This window comes from Vombatus ursinus, unplaced genomic scaffold, assembly GCF_900497805.2.
Source record: "Vombatus ursinus unplaced genomic scaffold, bare-nosed wombat genome assembly UNPS02014832.1, whole genome shotgun sequence".
Taxonomy (NCBI): Eukaryota; Metazoa; Chordata; class Mammalia; order Diprotodontia; family Vombatidae; genus Vombatus; species Vombatus ursinus.
The window spans coordinates 58839716-58864048 of record NW_020954610.1 but is presented as its reverse complement, the minus strand read 5'-3'; the positions used below and the strand labels follow the sequence as shown (position 1 = coordinate 58864048).

The 24333-nt window shown below is 39.5% G+C and overlaps 3 protein-coding genes and 1 pseudogene across 10 annotated transcripts in view; 1 reads left to right on the top strand and 3 right to left on the bottom strand.

Moving 5' to 3' along the window:
• Window positions 1-1297: 1297 nt before the first annotated feature.
• LOC114026091 (UPF0764 protein C16orf89 homolog) lies at window positions 1298-15097 on the bottom strand. Of its 5 annotated transcripts, XM_027839721.1 has the most exons (10): window positions 14957-15020; window positions 14615-14674; window positions 9174-9303; window positions 7364-7513; window positions 6444-6594; window positions 5730-5847; window positions 4792-4927; window positions 4153-4257; window positions 3424-3510; window positions 1298-2159 (listed from the first exon to the last, which is right to left on the bottom strand). In XM_027839721.1, the coding sequence occupies exons 3-10, from the start codon at window positions 9268-9270 to the stop codon at window positions 2059-2061; spliced, it is 945 nt and encodes a 314-aa protein (XP_027695522.1). In that variant the 5' UTR covers window positions 9271-9303; window positions 14615-14674; window positions 14957-15020; the 3' UTR covers window positions 1298-2058. The 5 variants fall into 5 exon arrangements, with proteins under 5 accessions (XP_027695522.1, XP_027695523.1, XP_027695521.1 ...); XM_027839722.1 differs by lacking the exons at window positions 14615-14674; window positions 14957-15020 and adding an exon at window positions 15077-15097; XM_027839720.1 differs by lacking the exon at window positions 14957-15020 and having other exon boundaries at window positions 14615-14873.
• LOC114026092 lies at window positions 12379-12890 on the bottom strand (annotated as a pseudogene).
• Window positions 14021-19686, top strand: EEF2KMT (eukaryotic elongation factor 2 lysine methyltransferase). The gene is made up of 6 exons (XM_027839383.1): window positions 14021-14029; window positions 14317-14397; window positions 14802-14903; window positions 15854-15987; window positions 16085-16377; window positions 18185-19686. Exons 1-6 carry the CDS (start codon window positions 14021-14023, stop codon window positions 18259-18261), a joined length of 696 nt encoding a protein of 231 aa, XP_027695184.1. The 3' UTR covers window positions 18262-19686.
• A 2523-nt stretch (window positions 19687-22209) lies between these two features.
• The window catches only part of ALG1 (ALG1 chitobiosyldiphosphodolichol beta-mannosyltransferase), a 40215-nt gene continuing 38091 nt past the window's right edge, over window positions 22210-24333 (bottom strand). For 3 of the 4 annotated variants that reach the window (XM_027839278.1, XM_027839279.1, XM_027839277.1), the window contains exons 11-13: window positions 23482-23596; window positions 23050-23125; window positions 22614-22843 (exon numbers count right to left, since the gene is read on the bottom strand). In XM_027839278.1, coding sequence (XP_027695079.1) covers window positions 22712-22843; window positions 23050-23125; window positions 23482-23596 — 323 coding nt within the window. In that variant the 3' untranslated portion in view covers window positions 22614-22711. Of the gene's footprint in view, window positions 22844-23049; window positions 23126-23481; window positions 23597-24333 lie in introns of all 4 variants that reach the window. The other variant, XM_027839276.1, reaches the window with a different exon arrangement.

The window sequence follows — 24333 nt, the reverse complement described above, 5'->3', positions numbered from 1 at the left end:
ATCAGGCAGCTATAATCAGTTGATCAAGGGTTACTGGACTCCTTTTTGGCCCTCTGATCCAAGAAACTGCCCTCTGGCTTTCCTGAGACAGGTCCATTTTTTTTCACAATGATGACATTCGTAAAATCTTTTTAATTCATGGATTTAGAGCCAAAAAAATCTTAGGGGATTATCTAATCCAGTCCTTCCTCATTTTACAGAGGACCAAGCTGAGACTCAGGGAGATTAAGTGCTATTCTCGAGACCACACAGGTACTGGAATTTAAGCCAAGATCTTCAACACCAAATCTAATTGCTTTGTCATACAGAAATAGCTGGCTGGCTGTTTTTATCTTGTGACATAGTTGGGGTGGGTGAGGGAAAGATAAGGATGGGGAAAGAATGGATATAATTTAGAAATCAGTAACTAGAGGGGTTGTGGAATCTTCTATATAAAACAGTAAATATAGAATGACTTTCTTTTCTGGAATGACTTAAGTGTGAAACTTCCTAAAGGAAAAGAGATGTATTAGCTGACCTTTAAAAGTCTCTTCTAAGGGGCAGCTAGGTGGCGCAGTGAATAGAGCTCTGGCCTTGGAGTCAGGAGGACCTGAGTTTAAATCCAGCCTCAGACACTTAACAGTTACTAGCTGTGTGACCCTGGGCAAGTCACTTAACCCCCATCACCTCACCAAAAAAAAATAATAGTAATACTAAAATAAAAGTCTCTTCCAGCTGTAACTCTCTGGAATCTAGTTCTTAAAGTACCATGAAGAGCACATGAGCACATACCATGGCTTCTGCAGCAGTGTCCATTAATGATGGGATAGATTTGAGAGCTTCATCCACAGAAATTTAGATACATTTCTACATATCTGGCTTTGAATTTAAAATTAGAAAATGCTTCCTTTAGTAACAGGGCTAATATGTGACTATTCCATGTGTCACTGTGGAATTTGGATTGTGTAATTAGACTCTAGAACTTTTCCAAAGTTTCTCCCTGTATCCTACAGTGTTAGAAAGAACACTTAGGTGCTATTTTGATACAAGTCTAAGTTTATCAGGGTAGACAAGAGCTTTTATGCAACCTGAATTTCCATGAAGATGGCTACACAGAATGCTATGGCATTGGTAGGAACTGAGCTGTGAAAGATTATGAAATCACATTTGGGCCACTCTCTTCACTCTGAAGAACTACATTATTAAGGACATATAGTAATGACCCAGTAAGTCAACTGAAGCAACAAGACCTTTGTTTGTGGGCATTGTGAATAATCAATTCAAATTAGAAATGAGATCAATAAATAATCAACAAGCATTTATTAAGCTCCTACTATATTCCAGACACTTAATAGGTTCTGGAGAACAAAGATGAAAACAAACATTTTCTACTCTTATAGCATTTATATTCTATAGGTGCCATTAATTAAGGAATCAAAGGGACTGTGGGAAGGAAACATTTCAGTGGGCTTCCCCAGTAGGCATATGCTGTGAAAGTATATTGCTTCAAATTCTGGGCAATGTGGTATTTTATTCCTTGAAAGTCATATATCTACTTGCCATATCTGTCTTTGCTCCTAAACAGAACAGATAGAAATTGTGGAGCCTGGGAATACCCAACCTCAAAATTTCCTGGCTTTCAATGACTAGAATTCACCTTTCCAGGGGTGTTATATTACGAGGAGTTAGGAAGAGGCACTTTGATTGTAAATTCCATGAGACAGGCACTATTTATTGAAATTGTTTTCCCCTGAGCATCTTGCACAGTTGTCTGCACATAAGAGATGCCTGATGTTGGTTAAGTTAAAATAATTTAGTAATTTCTGGAGGCCAATCAGGGTGACCAGTTTTGCTAAACATAGTTAATACTGTTACTTTTATCCTTCTGCTAGCTCTGCTAATCCCAATTTTCAATTACACTGGTTTTGTCTAGCTTGTCTGCCTGTAGTTTCCCACTACTCTCCTGGTGAATTTATGTAATCTCAGGACCTAAGGGGATGCATTACCAAAAAAGCTATGTTTCATTTTCAGCAGGTATAGAATCATCCCTTTGAGTTGCTGCTTGCTTGTTTTGAGGCATTAACGAGCTTTGGTGATGGTTGGTGAATGTTCTGCAGAGTGATAAAGGAAGCCACCCAAGGCTGCAACTGCCACACCTGTTTTATGTGAAGAACACCCATCTGGAGAGAAAGAATAATGTTAGGCTGCCCATCAGATATGCTTTTCATTGCTGCTCAGGGTTGCCACAGTTCCACCCTGATGTTATCACTTATTTGTTCAGCTTTAGGCATGGACCTTTAGCTCATGTGTTAATCCCATAAAATTATTTAGTAGAGTTATTAAACACCTCAAATGGTGTCACCCAGATTATTTTATTCCTTCTAACAGTACCCCTAGGAAAATGTGAGTGAGCCATGACTGTTCCCCCATTTCACAGAAGTGAAGAGAAAGGACCTGACTCAGACACACAGAATGAAGGTTGCCTTGCTTCTCACTCCCTGTCCCTGTGTCCTTTCTTTTGTTGTCACCAAGCTAAATGAGCTTCTTTTTTTTTAAAGATGCATGGTCTTGAAAGGTTCTGGATTTGATTCACTTTGTTAACCCCTTTGACCTTGCAGAAGAGTCCCAGAATCACTAGGCTGCCTTAAGGAAATAGCTGCCCTCACAACTAAATAAGGTCATTTCTCTCCAGCAGGTGGGGAGAATTAGTTCTTAATTGGTCATCAGTATTTGGCAGGTACTAGCACTGATAAAGAAAAATCCAAGGGCCTTGTGATGGCTTCCCCCTTGCTCAGACCTATAAAATTGTTTGAGTTTCCTTTCTTATCACCACTTGCAGGTGGAGATGTTGATGAGAAGTTAAATGACCAAAAGAGAGAAGGGAGCATGGAAGGGTTTGGCTAATCACTCCCGAGGTAACTGAGAGTAAAATGTACACTGACATGGTAGGAGAATACCCAGAAGAAGAGTGGATCTGTCTTGCTCTCTGCTTGCCCCTTAAACTTAGGGAGGAATTCTTCAGAAAAGAAAAATAAATAAACTAAATTCCACCTAAAATATGAAAAACAAGAAATTGCAGCAAGTCTTTCTGTCAACTCTGATATCACAACTGTTCTTTGCTACTAACCCACTTTTTCATTCCGTAGCCCCAAATTACCATCTTCTTTTAGTCTTCTGGACCACCTGACATGGGGGAAGGAAGCCAGGGCTCTTCCCTGGAAATGTTTTCTTTTTCCTGAAGAATGTAATCCAAATGTGCATTTTCAGAAGAGCAAATGCAATTTATGCCTATTAAATTGTCTTGTATTTCTGTTAGTAAAATATAGGGCATCTCTGCATAGGATAATGTGTGTGTAGGGAGAGGTGACTAAGTATAGTCCCAGGCTTTTCCCACTTGTCTTCTGGGCACTGGAAAGACATCCTGTTAGCTTTTGATGGTTTTACCTGAAAATCCTTTCTCTCTCCTCTTAACTCTTCTCAATGATTGTTGTTGGTCTTTACCAACTCTGGGTAATTGTTTTCTATTGTCATCTGGGGACAGAAAAAATAGAGAGGAACATCAGGTGAAATTCTTTAAACTGAGTTTTCACAAATGTCTCCTGCCATCCCCCACCCTCATTTCCAACAACCCTGTGCTGTTGTGGGAGACTTCTTGAACCTGAAGGGGCTGTGTTTGTGGTTTCTCTCACTCCTGACTGTATATGCCAAGTGCTATATAAATATGAGTTGTCATTATGTTTATTCCATCAATTCTAGAGCTCCTGCTACTTCTTTCATAAGATCTCTTTCTTGCAAACTTCTTTTAGATGCCCAAATCCTTTTTAGGATCCTGAAGGCAAATGATCTCAACTCAGAAACCCTGTTGTAAGGCCTTAAGCTCAGTTCTTTGCTTTCCTGCCAATGCTCTACACCACTCCTCTCTTTTTATACTGTGTCTCTTCTGCTCCTTGGATGGAGACCACGAACACTAAGAGTAGGGACAGTACATTCCTAGCATTCAGTAAAAGTTCCCTCCATCGAATATTATCAGTGCTTGGGAAAATAGTTTTTCATCTTTGCAAAATCTCCAATGAGTTGCTAATGCATTTTCTTCTGATGGGACATGGAAGATTGCATTTTCATCTTGTCTAACTGCTCAACTTCCCTGCCACCAAGGTAGTCAACTATACTCACAAGGCTTCCCAAAGCATCCCTCCTTAGGTTGCTGCCAGGTAAGAATAATCTGTAGCCATCTAGGCTTGTAGAAATCTGAGTATCCAGAAATTCCACAGAACATGACTGAGGAAAAGAAGATGAAATTAATTATCTTCTCAAATATCCTGGGTTCCTTTGGCAGTCTTCCCCACCTCTGTTCCCATTGTTATGCCTGCTATGTCCTCAGGGGTCAGCACAAACCTGAGCAGAGTTGAGTGTATCGAGCCACTAGAACTCTTGCCTGATAGAGAAGAGTAAAACTGCATCTTTGCTGTAGAAACAGGCGGCACAACCTAGTTCAACTTTGAGGTAAGCATGACCTCAACAACTGAGAGCTTCAATGAAGGTTGGATAAAGTCATAGGTTTTTTGGGAGATGAAAATATTTGATGGGATTTGGGCTTCCAAACTAAAGAACTTCTACCATTCCAGCTTACTTTATCCCTGACCTAAAGATGAAGGACTGATATCAGTCCTGGAGAGTTCAGACACTCTGTATTTTAAGGGAGGGGAATTGTGAATAAAAGAAGTTAGAACTATCATCAAGAATGGCGTGTGTGTGTGTGATAAAACAGAAGGATTATATGCACTTATCTGGAGAATGGAAAGCAATTCATACTATTTTCCATGAAGAGATCTTGATTGAGAAATGGAAATCCAACTTGTTCAATTTCCAAGTTCAATGCCATCATGTTAGCACACAGAATATCCATGTAGTATTTGGACTGGAGGAACAGGCCATCTGAGCATCCTTTCTAGGGACCAGAGCACCAGGGAGCATTGAATTTCATTTTGGTGGCAGGAAGGAGTAGCAATTAAGAAAAAAATATGTGATTTTGAAATGGACCTCAGATATTGTCAGTGTATGTAAAATGAAGGCTTTTGCCAGGATTCTTTCTGCATGAAGTCTTACAACATGTATAATTGGAACTCTAATTATAATTCTTTCTAGGACTCACCCTGTTGGTTGTCTTCTGGAACAGCAGCTATAGTAGACTCTGAGAGATCAGTAGTCCAAAGACCCAGATGCCATCTACTCACCTACTCATTTCCATTTTTATCAAGTATAAATATTGAGTCCTTCCTATGCCAAGTGAGTTTCTGAATTCTTAAAAGTGTTTTGAAATATTGAATTGAACTCTTTAGAGACAACTGTCTCCACTTCCAATTTTGGATCAGAAGCATCTGACAGAGATACAGCCAAGTAGGGAAGGCAAGGAGACATTTTTTGATACCTCTAGTCACAAAAATAGTGCAGAGAATCTTTCTGACAAGTGAAGATACAAATAATTAGGAATTGGACTACAATTTCAATCTGAAATCTGTAGGTGAGTAGCAAGTAAGAGCAATGTGCCTTGAAGATCAGGGTAAAAAGCCATGGGCAACAGGCTATGTGCCAAAGACAAACAACCTATTCTTCAAGTCTTTGATTTTGGCTCCAATAAAACATTGTCATATATATGGTGGTAGCTGGATGGCCTCCTGGTCAACACTATCTAAATTTGGTACTATCTGGCCTTCTGGAGCAATCTTCTAGCCCATGAAATAGTCACTTACCATTTTGGCAATCAGGAAATAGAGGAGCTGGTGTGAGAGTGTATAGCCCATGCAGCCAGGCTTAGTCATGAGTTCCCTGCAGACGTCAGTGACAGTGCAGGGCTGCAAGCCCTCCTCCCTGAGGAGCAAGCAGTCCCAGGTTGTTATTTGGATAAAGCAATGAATGAAGATAAGAGGAGTTGTAGAACTGATTTTGAGTTTGAAAAGCATATGCAATCCACCTCCAGAGAAAGAATTAATGGAATCTGAATGCAGATCAAAGCATATGCTAAAAACAACAACAACAACAACAACAAACTTTATTTTTCTTGTTTTTCTCTTTGGGTGGGGGTCTGTCTTTTCTTTTGCAATGTTCCTAATACAGAAATATGTTTTTTTTTTGTAAATGTAAATGTAAATGTACATGTAAATGTACATGTAAAATCTATATCAAATTGCTTGTCTTCTCAAGGAGGGTAGAGGGGAGGGATTGAAGGAGAGAATTTGGAACTCAAAATTTAAAAAGTGAATGTTAAAATTGTCATTACATATAACTGGAAAATATATAAATATTCACTTGAAAAAATAAAATGAGCAAAACATTTGTTTGCTCACTGAATGGCAGAAAAAGCATACTGAAATGGGAGCAGCTGCTGTGTGAAGTGTTTTTATATGAGGGGTTGCTGATAGTACTTTTCTATGCAGGGAAAAAAGAAAAAGAGCAATTAAACTCACTTGGTTCCTAGTAAGAGCGCCATGCATGAATCACTTAATCCTTCTGAAAAAGGATGTGAGTTGCTAAACTTGGAGTAGATCATGGAGGTGTTTGTTTGACTCCATGAATGAGGGAGATTCCAAAACCCTGGCTTTAGAGTCTCTTGAAATTCTGTCAGAGTGAAATTGACCAGTAACACAGTAAGAGAAAGCAATTTTATGTCAACTCTGATACCAGATTTCCATCCTACTGATGCCCTGGACATACATGACCCAAACCTAAATTTCTTGTGCCTCACAAATGTATGGCTAGGGTCTTGTGACCTTCACCAACCACTTGAGAACTGGAGTTGAAATGATTCAAGAAATATATTCTCATCAACAGGAAGAGACCCCTACTGTCAGTCAGTCAAATAAATATTTGTTAAATGCCTACTATTGTAAGACACTATGATAAGCACTAAGGCTACAAAGAAAGGTGAAAGACAGATCTGGCCGTGGAGGAACTCACAATACATCCCGAAGAAGAGCATTACTGGTGGATGATACTTAATTTTCTTTTTCTTTATTTTTTTCTTAATTTTCTTTAAAAAACACATACTTATAGTTTGGTTAGAAAGTGAGGGAGACCTAGCCACAATTAGAGTATCTATACAGAATGACATACAATGACATGTCATTTAAAGATAAGCTTCCACTGTGGCCCCATTTCTCCAGGTAGAGAGACCTGGAGATGCCAGAGGGAGCTTTTTAGAGTCAGAAAGGACTGTGAAAGGAGACACTTTCTGCTAATTCCTCTCAGTTGAGTTTCTGTGTACTTTGTTAGGAGGCTGGATGGCAGTTTGTCTACTCAACCCCATAGGTTTGCCAGAATCATTCAAGCGAGGGAGATTAGATTAGTTTCCCTAGCAAATAAACCTCCTGACTTGCACAATATTTACCTTTGAAGTACATAGAGTCACTGAGCTTGAGGTAGATTGTGGCTCTGGTGATGAGGGGTAACAACTTCTTCACTATGTTCTCTACCTTCAGGCTCAAGGGCTTCAGGGCAGGCTCCTGGCCCCATTTCTCCAAGACACCTTTTAGTTGCACTGTGAAGGAACATGACAGCCCTGTGAATCAGATCTAGCCCCACTGGTGTGCTTTGGCTCTTCTTATACAGAGAAATGTGTCTGAATCTTATTCCTGTGCATTATTTAGGCAGAGGCTACCGCCCCTGAAATACCGCTATCATAGTTCTAGTTCTTTCCACCAACAATGAGGTATTACTCCCTACCCTTCTTTATGGGTGGAACTGTGATTGGAAGAACTGGGGGACTGGAAGCAAGGTAACTTCAGCCCTTAATTTTCTCTGCTATGACCCAAGGCAAATCTCTTTCTGAACTCTAGCCATTTTCCTCAAGATTAAGTCCCCTTCCCTCTTCACTGAGGTGTTCTGGGAATGAATGAAGTCATTAAAGGGAATCACATGTATGGATTTTTGTAATTTGTGGAGGATTAGATCTCTAGAAAGTTGAAGAATGAAATAGCCATAGCAGAAGAGCTCAACTAAATTCTCCCTGAGGCCACATTAAAAAAAATCAAAGGGTCTAGAATAATTGTTGTGTGTCCCAGATGAGTAGGGAAAATGGTGACAGGTATTTTCTAGGGTTGCAATTTTTTTTCTTTTTCCTCTTAGTCATTAACATGATCAAAACAACAACAACAACAACAACAAAAAACCAAACCCTACTATCCTCCCACCTTTCTCAGTAAGAACTAGAGATGAACACTTTCCCTTTCATCCTAGGGTCCCAATACTGGGGTCATTTTCTTGGTAATCTCTTGGGTTTGGGATAGCAGGTGAGAAGAGCCTGCTGGGGAAAAAAATTCATTATACATAGTACTGCCCAAATCCAGACCACATGGACATAAGAAAATTTGCTTCAAACCCTAGCAACATCATCTCCTAGAATTTTCTGGCATCACAAATTCCAGTTGTAGGAGGGCTGAGCTGGCAGCCAACATGGAATAAGATTAAGAAGGGCTCCCATTACCTCCAGTGGGAGGATTACTTTGTAGGTAGAAGCCTAATGGAAACAATCCCAAACCAAGATCTTGAGACCCAGGCTGTTTGCTCCCTTAAGGATAGTTATTACTAGTCTCAGAGGTTACAACTGGTCCCACACCAGAGTGGAGTTTTCTCTCTGTTTGACTTGGCCTTTCTCCAGTACATTATCATCAGACTACTTTCCTTTTCCAAAGCTGAACAAACACTTTATCCACTTTCTCAGAACCTCTAAATGTCTTTGATTATAATACATTGTGAGCTGAGGTTAGAGTAGAGGAACAGTTTGCTCACAGATGGCCCAGTAAATTAATAGAAATATTTTTATTTAACTATTAAACAAGAATATTATCTCCTACCTTGTTGGTACAATGACGAAAGAAAATGAGCCATAGAGACTGTTTGCTTTGCTTTGGGAAGCTGGGCTATAGCGTTCTTTAGGGACCTGTGCTTTCAAAAATTTTTTCTTCAGTGTTTAATGTAATTCTTTTTACTTCTAAAAACCCAAGAGGTGTAAAGTAAGGTTTTCCTCCAGATAGGCAGAGGCCAAATGAGAAAAATAAAACCCATACTCTTACTAAATTACCAAAACATAAAGTTCAGCCTCAGCTAATATCCTATGCCTGAGGTTAGCAAATGAATTGAAAAGTCTAAAGACAGTCTTGGTTGCTAGTCATTCTGTGGAAAAGAGGAAGCCACACCACCTTCCAGTATCCAGAATCCTGATACTCCATCCAGGTTAAGCTCGCTGAATCTCTTCTCCATGAATGATGTGGCTTTCTCCAGGGCAGGAAGGATCATCCTCCCTATGGCCACCTTGTTCTCTGAGAGGTCCTGTTGTTGGAGAGATAAGAGTGGCAACAGCAATGGCAGCAGCCGCAGCACCAGTAGGTACATGTCTTAGTCCCCTACACTCAGCCAAATGTTCACAGCAGTTCTGGTAGTGGATGCCTCATATACTCTCTTTCCTCTCCTCTCTACCTTCTCACTGGACAGAAAAGGCACAAAGACTTTTCCTGTTATAGATAAGCAGATAAGTAATTGCCCACAGAAGGGTCACTCTGCACTCTAGAGCAGCTGATTTGGTACTGGTCCTGAATAGTGGGTAAAGGGCCATGCAAAAAGTGTGATGAGTATGGCTTTGCCCAGAGTTTAGGACCTCTGGGGAACTCAGTGTGACTGGCTCAAGTGGTAGCCGGGGTTAGTGGCTCAGGAATACACTTCTACCAAACAGTTTGGAAATCCTTAGGTACAACATTTAGAGGAGATGGTAGCTGCCCCACAATATCATGGCAAACAATGTTATAAACATTAATCATTCAGAAATAACATGGGAACTGTTATGGCCTTAGTTCAGCCAAGGTATATCCTCTCTGTCCTGGAGTAACCTGTGAAAGGGAAGTCTAAAATCAGGTGATCGGAGAAGCACTTGGTGTTCTTGTATTTAAAAGGTTTCTATTTATCCAGGACATAAACAGGCCTATTAAAAATAACTTTCTTGGGGGCAGCTAGGTGGCGTAGTGGATAGAGCACTGGCCCTGGATTCAGGAGGACCTGAGTTCAAATCTGGCCTCAGACACATAATGCTTCCTAGCTGTGTGACTCTGGGCAAGTCACTTAACCCCAAATGCCTAGTCAAAAGAAAAAAAAAACAACAACAAAAGTTTATTTCATTCTGCTTAAGTCATCTGTTTATTAATAAGGAAAGATGTTTCCATATTAATTGATAGGAGGGGCCCATCTTCCTCACCTGTAAAATAAGGGAATTGAACTCCGTGATCACTAACATCTTTTCTTCAAGCTCTAAAATTCTGGTTCTAAATGGACTGTATGAAAACCAGTGATTTGAGTTGTTTTGTCTGTGTTTTTGGGTGCATTTTTTGTTTGTTCATTTCCTCTCCTTTTCTTCATAGATAATGTCTAATATATCAAGGTCATGCTTTCTGATTATGGCTTCCACTTCCTCTTGGCCCAGGGTCTCTAGTGAATCATAATAGTCTACAGAAAAATGTACCATTTGCAAATTTAATGTTCCTCTGAAAATGTCCTTGACATTTTTCTTCATGTTTTTTACTCTCCTTTGAATAGAGCCTTGAAGAGAAATTAAAGAATTCATTGGATTATAAGCTGCTACTGAATATTTTGCAGAGGGTTAAAAAAAGCTCCATAGATTTTAATGCCATCTCACTTTGAGAAATATTCAGGCAGACTGAATCTCTGCAAGAAATGTGCTGCCACCTGCCATGTCAGCAGCAAGCTTTCTGGAGCCTTTAAAAACAGAAACTTAAAAAGAAGTCATTTGTATCATCCTGCATTGGCATGTCAGCACAATGGACAGTTTGGGATGCTTTGTTTCCATGGATGAAGCTATCAGAATATATAAAAACACACTTGAGAGGAGGGAATGAATGCATTTTTGAAACCGTCTGCAACAAAAAAAAGATGACAGGTGCTATGTATTCTTCCAGCTTTTAAAATAGCTGGCTTAATAGATTTTAAAAATTCACCTAGAAACCTAGGAGACAGAGACTACACAAGTGTAAAAGTACAGTGCTTTACTCAAATGTAAGGAGAGATGCCTTGGCCCTGTAAACTCTAATTTTGGTCCAGATCTGTGATGGCTTTTGTGTAGGGTAATCAGGCATGGAAACTCTCTTCACCTTATGGCAACTCATCTAGAATTTGTAGCCTCAGGAAACTGCCTGAGCCCAAAAATTAAAGGGATGGTTTTAGAGAAAACTAGAAACACTTGTATGAACACTAAAGAAGAGTAAAGTGAGTAGAAGCAAGGGAAAAATTTATACTCATAACTATGCTCTCTTTCTCTTTCTCTCTCTCTATATATGTAACTACAACATAGCTGTACATGTACTATAACATTTTAGAAATGAACAGTGTTAAAAGACAACTTTGGTTAATGCAGTGATCAACCATGATTCCAGAGGACCAGTAAGGAAGAATACTATTCACTTCCTGGTGAGCAGAACAGTGACACAAAATGAGACACATTTTTGCACATGACCAATATTACAATTTGTCTTGTTTGACTATGCCTAATTATTAATAGGGTTTTGGGGGGGTATTTTTTGAAGGAGAAAGGAGGGAAGAGGTAGGATGGAGGGAAGAGAAAACAAGTTGTTAATTAGGAAACAAAAAAGTTGCCTAGGGTACTAAGATTATGACTTGCACATGTTTATAGAGATAGTATGTGTCAGAGGAAGGACTAGAACCCAGGTCTTCTTGGCTCTGAGGCCTGCCCTCTATCCATTATGCCATGCTGCCTCCACACCATGTAGATGTGAGGTATAAATTTAGGCTTGTTATATAAGCTGCTAGATATAAAGCCTTTGCTTAAGCTAGATACTTTGCCTTTGCCTAACCTGCACTTAAGAGTTTACTCTTGTTTATGTAGTGGAAGTATAAACTACACATAATATACAGACTTTGTTTTTTATTTTAACAGCGTGTTATTGTCTTACATTTGGAAAAAAAAGATGAGATTATTAGGACAAATACTTTGAAAGAATGGGAAAAGGGGAAAAAGATGAAAATAATAAATAGGGAGGAATAGAAATTGGGCTCAGCAATTTCCCTAAGAAAAATAGTGCTATGCTTTTTTTTTTAGAGTCAATATAAAGTATTTTATTAGCAAACTAAGTCTTTTTACATAAATCCCCCAGCCTTGTTTTGTCTTCTTGCTTCTCCAGCCTTGTACTAGTGCCTAAAATGGGGCCTTTTGAATACCAGGAAGCTTGGGCTTTCCTGGACTCTGGAGAGAGGCCTGGGAGTTTACCAGTTAGTTGCTGAGACCACGTGAGTACCTGTCTCTCCCTCCTTTGGTCTCTAAGGCCTTTGGCCTTCAACACAGGCCCAGATGTCCCAGGCTTTAGGAGCCTTCACTGTGGGCCCTCAGTCTTGAGCACGGACTTTCAGAGCAGTTTTGTACTGGCCAGTCATCTCTTTGGGCAAAGGCACAATGGTTGGGCAGGGGACCTGTCCTTCCACTTCCCAGACACATTCCCCAGGGCAGTATTTTTGGGATCCAAAATTAGCTGGGTGCGAAAGCTTCTTTTTCTCTAGCTCCTCCATCTTGAGGACTTCCTTATTTTTCCCCAGGATCTTTTTGATATGCTGCACTATCTCTTTGTTGCTCTTGTCCTCCACATCCACCAGAACCTGCTCACCAGAATCTAAATTAAACCACAGAAATGGTGATGGTTTCATGTTCTTGAACATCATGTTCTGCACCCAGGGGTTTTTGTACTGAATCTGAGGAATGTTGAAAAACACAAATTTCCTGGCTCCCTGGCTCAGGTGTGGTAATTCATGGTCATGACCTTGACCGAGCTGTTAAACACGACTTCACCCTGGCTCGGGAACTGCAGGGTCTGGTGGATAGGGAAGCGCCCCTTTATTGGCATTGCGGTGGCAGCGGGTGGTGGAGCCAGAGGTCCCCCAGGACTGCATTTTTGGTTTCTACTTGGAATTCTCTTCTCATAGATGAGACGTTTATATAAGGAAAAATAGGTGAAAGAATGATGAAAAGCTTACCATGAGCCAAACACTAGTTATATAAATAGGAAAATGGAGCCGTCCTCTGTTCTCAAAGGGTTTATGTTCTTATTGGAGAGAGACAACACATAAGGCAGGTGGAAAGGCCTAAAAGTCTAACGGGCAGGTGAGGAGGTTCAGGCATTCTTAGATTTCAAGACATGGTTGCATTCCGGGCCAGATGGTAAGGCCTGATGGTCTTCTGTCTGACCAGAAGAAATAGAGTTGGTGACTCCCATTTCATCCAAGTGAGGTGAACAGTCAAGCAGGCTACATGGGTTCTGGGCAGCAGAAAGCAAGGAAGAGGAAAGAGGCTACGGTGGAAGGAAGAAAAGGGAGACAACTTCCCTGGTGGTGGCTCCAAAGGGAATAATGCCTTAAGCACAACTGCTTTAAAATGTAACATTGTCTGAAAGTCTAAGCCAGTAGAAAATAGGATACATCTTAACTGCAATTATATTGTATCAGATTCTCTGCCAAATAAGATAGTTTGCTAAAACTATAATCTCTTAATTGTACATACCTGTAGATTTGCTACACCGAAGATCTGATTCATAGTTTTTTCACTCACTGGCAGTCCTAAAGCAATCTGGACAGTGCTTTTGGCTCTGGCCAGAGGACAGAGTCTTTCTCCAGATATTTTGTTAGTCATTTTTCAGTCCTGTCCAACTCTTTGTAACCACATTTGTGGTTTTCTTGGCAAAGATTCAAGTAGTTTGCCATTTCCTTTTCCAACTCATTTTACGGAAGAGGAAACTGAGACAAACAGAATTAAGTGACGTATCCAGGGTCACACAGCTAGTAAGTGTCTGGGGCTGGATTTGAACTCAGGAAGATGAGTCTTCTTGACTCCCAAACCCACACTCTATCCTCTCCTCTACCAAGCTGCCCATTCTCTGCATATAGAAGCACTTTTCTCAGCATTCCTTTCTCCTATGAGACAGATATTTCTTGGGATATTACTTTTGAATTTTGAGTCAGTCTTTTGAGTGTATCAGGTATGGTTATGGTTATAACCATATGTGCCCACCCTCCATTTTCCTCCAAATCAATAATCAATCTACAAGAATGTATTAAACTCCTACTATGTTGTCAAGTACTTTGCTAAGCACTGGAAATACAAATACAAAGGTAAGACAGGCCTTGCCCTCAAAATTTTCTTACTTTGAGCTTATCACACTAGTTTTAGGTTGTCCCTCCAAATTAAAACTTCAAAATTAATGCAAAACTAACGAATGATAGAATACATTAAAAAACTAGTTCCATTAGCAACCTCTTGTTTGTTATTTGTCACAGACCGTCCTGCATCCACTGTATGTGAAACATCCACCATCAGTGAAATACACTCGGTGCTTCCTCTCTGAGCTAATTAAAAAGGTAAAGAACTGACAGCTCTCCTTCACAGACAATATCCTGAACCAGAGCAGTGTGTGCTCTGAAGGTGAATAGAGTTTCTGGAACTCTTCCTGATCTTTCCTGAATGTGGATTGGATTTTTAGGAAGAGGCCAAACTTCCTTGTTCACTGCCGGCAAATAGGCTTCGAGATGATGATGACATGCTGGCTGATGTCAGAATCTAAGCCCACAAACATACCTTTATCTTCCAACTGTCTGCTTCCAGGATGGGGACTTGGAGACATTAGACACACCACAGCTGCGTGGATGGGAGAGTCTTGTCAGTCATACCATTCTTTATTACCTAACTAAGAAACGATTAGTAATTGTCATTTAATCCTCCTAGCTGCATCCTTGAATTCCTGCTCACTCTTGTATGTCCACAGCATGAGGCTGCTCACACAGAGCCTTTGGATGAGCTCTACGAAGCATTAGCTGAAATTCTTTCTGCTGAGGAATCCACCCAATGCCATCGGAGTTATTTGCTGGTAGGACGGTTTCATCTACTTTCCTAACACTTTGACTCAGGAAGCAGTCTTACCTTTCCTACATTATTCCCATTCATGTACACTGTGTCCAAAGTGACATTTGACACTCCATGTCCGAATGCCATGCCTTTGCGTCGATTGTCCCCCATGTATGGAGTGCACTCCCTCCTCACCTCTGTCCCTTAGACTTTTCTCATTCCCTTCATGGTGTAACTCAAATGACATCTGTATAGGAAACAGTTCTGATCCTCCCAGTTGCTAGTGCATTTCCTCCCACCTCCCTCCCACAAATTACCTTGTAGTTATTGTATACATAAATACATGTAACGCGCGCACACACATGCGCACACACACATGCGCACACACACACACGTTGTCTCTGGCTAGACTGTACATTCTTAAGGGCAGGAACCATTTCACTTTTTCTTCATATCCTGAGCATTTAGAACAGTTTCTGCCACAGGGTTGGGAGGCACTGAAGCACTGAAGAAATGCTTTTTACTTGGTAGGCAAAAGTGTCTTGTCTCTAGTGGCACAAATGTTATCTCACAGGACAATGGTTGCAGGAGGTGTCATTGGTCCATGTGATATACGTGATATGCACCTATACTTCAAGAACAAGCAAAAACAACTCATCAGGTTATTCAGTTCATTTTCCTGAAGAAACATAAAGGTTCTATGGCTGAATGTCAGGCATAGTCTTAGGCAGCAATCCAAATAGTGTTCTTGGTGCTATATGTAGGGAACAGCAAAGGTGAGAGAATGTGAGCATTCAGCTTCAACTTTTTGTGTTTTTAGAAGCCTTAATGGCCAGAGGGACATGTCATGGGTAACTCAGGGAGTCAAAGAAGGCTCTACCTGGGATTTGTGATGATTTGCTGTTCATTTCATATTTAAAGAAGCATGTGGTTTTTACTTTGTTAAAGAACTTTTCTCTCTCCCTCTACCAGCCCTCTGGAAATTCAGTCTCCCTCTCTGAAAGTACAGCAATCATTTCTCAGGGGACCACAGGCCTGGTCACATGGGAAGCTGCTCTCTACCTTGCAGAATGGGCCATAGAAAACCCAGCGACCTTCACTAACAGGTAACAGATGGAACAGGAGCTGAAGCAAACAGGGGAAAAGTGGGTTGATACTTGCAGAAATAGTAATTTGTTGCCTTTCTTTACTTCTCACACCCAGAACAGTCTTGGAACTTGGAAGTGGAGCTGGTTTTACAGGTCTGGCTATTTGCAAGATGTGCTCTCCCAAAGCATATCTCTTCAGTGACTGTCACAGTCAGGTTCTTCAGCAGCTCAAAGGAAATATCCTCCTAAATGGCTTCTTGCTAGAGCCAGATTCCACAGCACCCCTGCAACCTTCAGTCAGTACATTGGTCTCACCAAAACCCACTGTGATGGCTGTTCAGTTGGACTGGGATCTAGTTACTACAGAACAACTCTCTGTCTTCCAACCAGATGTCGTCATTGCAGCAGGTATTGACCAAGACAGATCATGTTAGAGATGAGGAGTACAGCTTGATCAAGAGAAGGGGTACAGTGGTGGAAACTGTTAAGAACAAGAAAACTTGATTGAATGTTAGGGAAATTGTTTTTCATTCCCCAGAGTAAAGTAAATACAAGGGACTGTTACCGTTGGTAACCATGAGTTACTCAATGCATAACATCCTCATTTTAGATTACAGCTATTCAGATTCATTTCATTTATGTATGTATCAGGTGAATGATCTCTGGTTTTGCCCAGTAAGAGAATCTACAGTTATGTCCCAGTTACATGTTTTAAGATGAAATTCCCCAGGGCTCCTAGCAGCAAGTGTGACCCTTAACCAGATTACAGTTGATTAGAAGGATTTTAATTTCATCATTTCAGCAGGGTTGTTTCTTGCTCTGGGTCCTACTTTGAGAGTACTAACAGTTCACTACTTATTACTCTCAGAACGCCCTACTGAAAAAACCTCTGCTGAGATTTTTGGGCATTTTTGGCCACCATGCCTCCATAGCCTGTCTTCCCCAGACAACATGAGACACATGTTCTCTACCCTTCTTTGGTTTCTTATCATGCCTAAAGAGAAACGATAACTCCCATTTAGAAAATCCTTTCCTCACAACAATCCTATTGGGGTAAATAGTGCATGTATTAACCTCTGAATCATGGTTTACTAATTGGTCAAATGAAAGTCTGACTTGCTCATGGTCACACAGTTAGTAATCCTTCTAACTCCCAGCCCAGTGCTCTTTCTACCTTAACACCTTGCTTCTAAAAGAACTTACATTCATATTGTACCTTCTGTTTCTAAAGCACTTTACAGATCCCTACTTGGGTAACAAGACTTGAAGAGCTTCAGAGACAAGCACCATTTTAAGAACTACTCATGTAGAAAAGCAATATTGTTCACCAATCATATTTGGAGACAACAATAAGCTGGCCTCAATATCCTGTTATTCTCATTTTTTATTCACATGGGACCTGTTTAGCATCACTGGCTGAAGTTTCTTCAGGTTCTACCCGCCTACCCTAAAAATCTGTGATTCTTTATTTCTGTTGTATTGGCTGGTTGATTCTCCATTTCATCCTGAGGCTTTCAGCTACCCCAAGATGTTAGAGTAGCAGTCTACCAAAGGAATAAGCATTTCATCCAGTTGTTTTTAAAGAATCTTAAAGGTCTTCTTTCCTCTCATTCATGGGCTGCAGTCATTCCAGTAAACTGGAACTGAAAAATCATCAGAACATAGTATCATAAATAAGAGCTGGAAGGGACCTCAGACCTCCATTCATTTTTATATATGAGGGTCAGAGGTTAATGAGTTGTTCCCAAGTTATAGGATGGTAAGCAGCAGAGTGGGATTCGAAGTCAGGTCCTACTATTTCAAACCTAGTGGTCTTTTTGGTATACCAATCTTAGAAGATAGAAATGGTTAAGAATAACAGTTAGGTTTTGCTTCACTAGGCATCTTTTATATTGACCAATTAGATACACACACGCACACACACACACACACACACACACACGCACGCACGCACACATTTACGGACACGAGTCATTGCCTCTGATTTTTGTTTTTTGGTAGCACCCTTTAGCAACTTGAAAATAAACTTTTCTTCTAGATTATTTCATTTTAATCTGAGCAATTTTCCTTCACTTTATGATGCATAAAATGACTATAACTGCTACATTCTTCAGGCTCTAGCCTTCCTTCCTAAGTCAAGAAAGCACATAACGTTTTCAATATTTTTAAGTAATAAATTTAAAGGGAAGTGACTTATCTGAATTTTTCATTGTAGATGTGCTATATGATCCAGAGATCATCCTCTCCCTCACTGGAGTGCTGCAAAAGCTCTCTGCTTGCCAGGCAGATTAGGGATCTCCAGACATGTACATTGCCTTCACCATACGGAACCCAGACACTTACCAGCTGTTCAAAACGGAGCTCAGTAAGTACACTGAGAGGGAGGTGAGAATACCTTTAGTCTAGTTGCTTTCCTCAAGGAGACAGATCTAGGCCTGTACTAAATATGTACAAAGTGGACCTGGAGAAGGTAAAGCAAGGAGGCCAGAAGAGTGGAGAGAAAAGAAATGGTATGGCTCCAGTGACCCACTAATAGAAATTACTATGGATGGCAATTGCTTCTGGCAACAGGAATTAACTCTCAGACTGGCTGTAGCTAGTGGTAAAGGAAGGAAAGATTCAGAGTCTGCTGCCAAGAATCAAACAGGAAAATCTTGTAGGCCTTTGAGTTCTCTCAGTTTTTTATTACTTACTCAACTAAAATGATTCCTATTCTCCAATATTGAGTTAAGCATGTTACTTTTTAAAAATCTCTAAACCCTTTCCCTTAATTTCTTCCCTCTCTTAAGTCTTAAAGCTAAATATAAATTTATCATTCACCAGAACATTCTCCAGACCTCTCTCTACCCTTCTAGTGTATCTGATGGTACAACAGCCAAAAAAGGATTACTGTCAAGGAACAGATCTTTTATAAATTCTTCTGTTTCCATCCTATAGCTAACAGTAGGAAGCAATTAGCACTTGGTGCTAATTTTACAGTTAGAAGTTGATTTGATTTTTTTTAATCCTAATCTTACAAGTAATTAAATGCTTCTACAATCATTGAAGCCATTAGTAAATGAAAATATGTTTGCATTTCACAAGTATCATACTAGGAATCAAGTTCAACAAACACTTCTATGTGCTAACATCCTCTTCTTAAGGTAGAAGGCCTTAAAGAAGTAATTAACCTTGAAAATAGCATAATGAATGAATTTGGTAATGATTCTTCTCTACTGTGGATTTTAGTTAAAACCTAATACTGTCAAGAAATTAGTAGATTGTCCCTTAATTTACATTTCTACTCTCAATCTAATTTAGAAAAAAATTCTCATCAAAGTATTAACACAAATTATTATGGAAATTATATATCTTCATGTCATTTTGATTATTGGGAACAAAAATAATAATAAAAATATCTGCATCGGTCAGAATCTGATGTCACAGCTTAAGGAAAACAGTAATTTTTGAACAGAAGTGTTAATATGTAATATGGATGACAAGTACAAAGCTCTATACTGACAGCCCTTCACTAATGCCTCCCTCTAAATCTATACCCCTAAAGCACCACTGTACTAAGATATTTTCTATTTGTTTCTTGGTAGAATTGGTATTGGATGACAGAAACCTCCTAGCCACAATCAGAAATTTTTCCATATAAAAAACATTCAGAGATGGTAAATCTTTTTTCAAAATTTTTTATTAACTTATTTTGATTTATCAACAATCACTTCCACATGCTTTTGAGTTTAAAATTTTCTCCCCCTCCCTCCCCAAGAAGGTGTGCAATCTTCCCCAAGGTGTGCAATCTGATATAGGCTTTACATATACATTCCTATTAAACATATTTTCACATAAGTCATGTTGGAAGGAAGAATTAGAACCAATAGGAGGAACCACAAGGAGGAGACAAAACAAAACAGAAGGAAAAAAATGGCAAATACTATGCTTCCATCTGCATTCAAACTCCATAGTTCTTTCTCTGGATGTGGATAGCATTTTCCATCATGAGACTTTTGGAGTTTTCTCAGATCCTTCCATTGCTGAGAAGAGCTAAGTAAATCAAAGTCAGTCATCCCACAACGTGACTATTACTGTGTACAATGTTTTCCTGGTTCTGCCAGAGATGGTAATTCTAACATTATTGGTGTAGATTGTGTAAATATTTCAAGACTACAGTAAAGATGAGATAATTATTAGGAGAAAGTTCTTCCATAAAACTTGAATCATTGGACCAATTATTTCCTTATAAGGAAAAAGGAAATGTGACACGTAGTTGTTGCTCTGTGAGCAACTCCCTATAAATCCAGAAACTAAAAATAAGTGAAAATACCCTGGAAAAGTAAAGATAAAACTATCAAAGTTCTTTTTTTTTTCTCCCATTTTAACATTAGCACACACATTTCATTTCATCCTCCAGGATTTTGACCTCTGAACATCCCCTCTCTACTATAGCCTCCCACCCTCTTTTAGATTGAACTTAACTCCTGGGTCCCTCCTTGGCTGTCCTTGACACCCTCCCCAGCTTTTTCTCAGCCACTTAAAACATACTCTCACTAGCATCCTAGCACCTTTTGGCTTTTCACTGTCCTCCACTGCCACTCTCTAGCCTAGGGAAGTGCCAGTAAGTTATTTCAGCTTCTGGGCTGTCGAGTGTTCCAAGGGACAGTCCTAACTGTACTAACATGTTGCATTTATACTGTCTGGCCTCAGCTGGGCCCTTGGTGATTCCTGTGTTCATTAGTTGATCCCCCATCACACTCTCTAATCTGGGCATTTCAGACTTTTCTAATGTTCCCATGCACCTAATCTCACCCCTTAATTCTGCTTTCTCATGGACCTTCCTATTTTCCTGTGATAATCAAAGTTATCTGATGTGTTACCTCAATGTCCTTCTTTTCCATCTGGAAGAATTTCTTTCCATCATTTTTTCTCTGACTTCTCAAATGAAGAATTATAGGATTTTAGAGTTGGAAGGGACCTTAAAGATAAAGTCTAACCCCCCCTTTTTTTTTTCAGAAGTTTCTCTCCTAAATATGAACGCTCCCTTAAGGTTCTCTTCTTAGACTTTTCCTTCTATGCTTGCACAAGAATCACACACTTACAACTTCAGCTATCACCTCTACAGAGAAGATTCCCAAATCTCCATGACCTCAAGCTTTCTAGAACCAAATTTCCAAGTGCCTCCTGAAAAGCACTTCAAAGTCAACAAGTTTAAAACTAAACTTATTATACCCCAAAGACATCAAAGAAATAATAGCTAATGATAACAGCTAGCATTTCTATAGTGCTTTAAAGTTTGTGAAGTCTTTCACTTTAAATTTTTTGATTTTCATAACTACCTTGTAAGGTAGAAGATATCCCCATTTTTATGTATGAGTAAACTGAGGCACAAAGATTATGTGACTGAGGGTCACCTAAGGAGTGTCTGAGGCAGAATTTGAACTCAAGTCTTCCTGTCTCCAAGTCCAGAGTTCCATCAATTGTATCACCCACATATAGCTACCATATCTATAGTGCTTTAAGAATTGCAAAGCACTTTATAAATATTATCTCACTTGATCCTCAGAACAACCCTGGGAGTTAGGTACTATTATTCGTATTTTATAGATAAGGAAACTGAGGTGGTGGTTAAGTGACCTGCTCAGGGTGACACAGTGTCCAAGGATAGATTTGAACTCAGGTCTTCCTGGCTCCAGGTCTATTGCTCTATGTACAAAAATATTTATAGTAACTTTTTACATTAGCAAAAAACTGGAAACTAAGGAGCATCAGTTGGGGAACAACTAAACAAATTGTGGTATGTCAATGGAATAGAATATTATTGTACCATAAAAAGTAATAAAATGGACATTTCAGAGAAAATGGGAAAGACCTGTTATTAAGTGATACAGACTGCAATGAGCACATCTAGAAGAATTTATGTAATAACATAAAAGCAACCTTGAAAGACTCGAGAACTCCCATCAATACAATGACAAACTATAATTCCAGTGGACCCATGCGAAAGGATGCTATACACTTCTAACAACAAGGTGATGGATTTGATGCAGAATAAGGCATAATATTTTGCAAGAATTTATTTTGCTTGGCTATGTATATTTGTTATGAGGGTCTTTTAAAACTGTTTTTGTTTATATCGGGGTTGTGGGTAGAAGGATGAGAGGAAGAGAAAATTATTGCTTGTTAATAAAAACAAATTTTTTAATGAATAAAACTAAACTTGTGTTCCTGAAAAAATCTATTTCTCTTGTTTTTTTTTCCTCTGTGTATGAACAGTTTTACTATCTTCTCTAGTTTAAAACATCAATCATCTCTAAAATAATCCTCTCACTTCCCAAAATATCAATCTCCTCCTTTCCATTTAGGAATGTTTAGGCCCTGACTACCTCTTATCCTGCTGATTGTTGCTTTGCCTTTGGAAAGCTTCAAATGTTACATGAATGCAAGCTACTGTTATTTTTCATAACCTAGAATAGATAATATTTCTTCCATGAAGCGTTTCATAATCCTGTCCACAAGAATTAGTTCCTCTCTGTATCTCAAGACATTCTTTTACCTCTCCCATATATTTAATCATTTTCTAATATATTATAGTTCATGGGCATGTTTCTTCCCTTGTAACTAATACAAACTATGTATTAGTTAAGGACAAGAATGTAATTTTTTCAACTTTATCTATAGCATGTTAGCATGGTGTGTTGCACACAGTAAGTTTTTACTCAAAAGATGTTTATTGAATTCAAGTCTTTGGCCAAACCCCTCAATTTTGAGTAAACAATGGGAACACAGTCCGCTCCCAACTCTCATCCCAGCGAAGCTGCTTTGATTCCATAAGGTTTTTTCTGAACTGCTTCAGTCTGTTATCAGGACTGGAAAATTCTGAGAACAGCATCTATAAAAGAGAAACAAAAGTTGAAGGCCCCACCCATTGTGCTTATTATTAGACTCTTCTCCCTCACCTCATCAGGCAGTGAGACCCCAGAAACCTAGCTTTCTTTTACCATTCCCACCAAGGATACCATTAGCAAATGAGACTAGAGAGATGAAGATGAGGGTAGAATGCAATGGTGTTGAAGAGTCCAAGCCCAACATCTCTACCTTCAGCTGATCTGCAAGCTCCTCAGAGTCCATAAACACCATGCCATTTACTTCATGTTTCACAAGTTCATGTAAACTGCAAAAAAGAAACACAAAAGAACTGAAACTTGGAAGAAGAAACAAAGGATCATTGCACCACCCTGTAATGATCTACTTCTAAGGGCAAATGGAATGAGAAAAATCTGTTTTTTATTTGCTGATTACACTGTGAATCTGATAAATAGAGGTAAAAGTCAACCCTCAAAGACAGGCTCAGACACATTGATGATTACACTCCATACAGGGTACACTGACTGTAAAACAGTGACAGGCTGAGACTGCAACTGGACTTTAGTTCACAAAAGTTCTAAGTCCACGGAAAGGGTTCAGGTACTGTACTAAGTAACTTTCACACATACACATTTCACAACACACAAATTCTAAAATCCCTACCACTGGAAATGTACTGCACAAACTGGTAAGCAGCATCCAAACATATCTACCACCTTCATGGGAAGATCCAAGCCACTGGAGGATTTGTGGAGGCAGACACCAAGATCTGCTGATCCTGCCGAAGTAGGGAGAAAGGAAACATTTTAAGAAAAATAAGGGGCAGCTAGGTGGCACAGTGGATAGAGCACTGGCCCTGAAGTCAGGAGGACCTGAGTTCAAATTCAGCTTCAGACCAAACACTTGACACTTACTAGCTGTGTGACCCTGGGCAAGTCACTTAACCCCAATTGCCTAAAAACAAACAAACAAAAAACAACAACAACAACAAAAAAAACAGAAAGAAAAATAAACCAATCTTTAACAGTCCTAAAGGGGCTCTATAGACTAGAACTACTGGTTCCATAGCCAACAGCTGGGTTGTGGGTTAAAGAAGCAAAATTTCCAACCATTTTGCTTAAAAGTACCCCAAAGAGAGTGTTCACAATTGGCATAAGCCACTAGAACAATATGCTGACACATACAGCCTACAGGAGGCTGAAATTTACAAAGGGATAAAATAATTCTAGGGATCTCTACTAATGACAAAGATTTTCTTCAAAGGCAGGATAGATTTCTATCTATTTCCATTTCTAAGAAAAGATGCTAATAATTATTTACTTAATAAATCAGTCCCCGACAGATTTGTGCTCAAAACCCAAAGCACTGAATTTTTCTTCCAAGTTAGGTAATACAGAATCCAGGGCTTAAAAATCAGGATAGGAGTAAAATCCTACTGTGCCAGACCCAGCCCTTCAGACAAAAACCAATGAGTGGAAGATTCAGGGAGAAGAGAGAACAAACTCTTCTTCATTG

Bases quoted from the DNA above. Each gene is read 5' to 3' on its own strand.
- LOC114026091 (XM_027839718.1), bottom strand. From the start codon at position 9,366: ATGTACCTACTGGTGCTGCGGCTGCTGCCATTGCTGTTGCCACTCTTA. The intron at 5,848-6,443 runs GTGAGTTTAATT...CTTGCTCCTCAG, and splicing joins GCGCTCTTACTAGGAACCAA to GGAGGAGGGCTTGCAGCCCT. The intron at 3,511-4,152 runs GTGAGTATAGTT...TTCTGTCCCCAG, and splicing joins GGGATGCTTTGGGAAGCCTT to ATGACAATAGAAAACAATTA.
- EEF2KMT (XM_027839383.1), top strand. The intron at 15,988-16,084 runs GTAACAGATGGA...TCTCACACCCAG, and splicing joins CCAGCGACCTTCACTAACAG to AACAGTCTTGGAACTTGGAA. The intron at 16,378-18,184 runs GTATTGACCAAG...TTTTCATTGTAG, and splicing joins AGATGTCGTCATTGCAGCAG to ATGTGCTATATGATCCAGAG.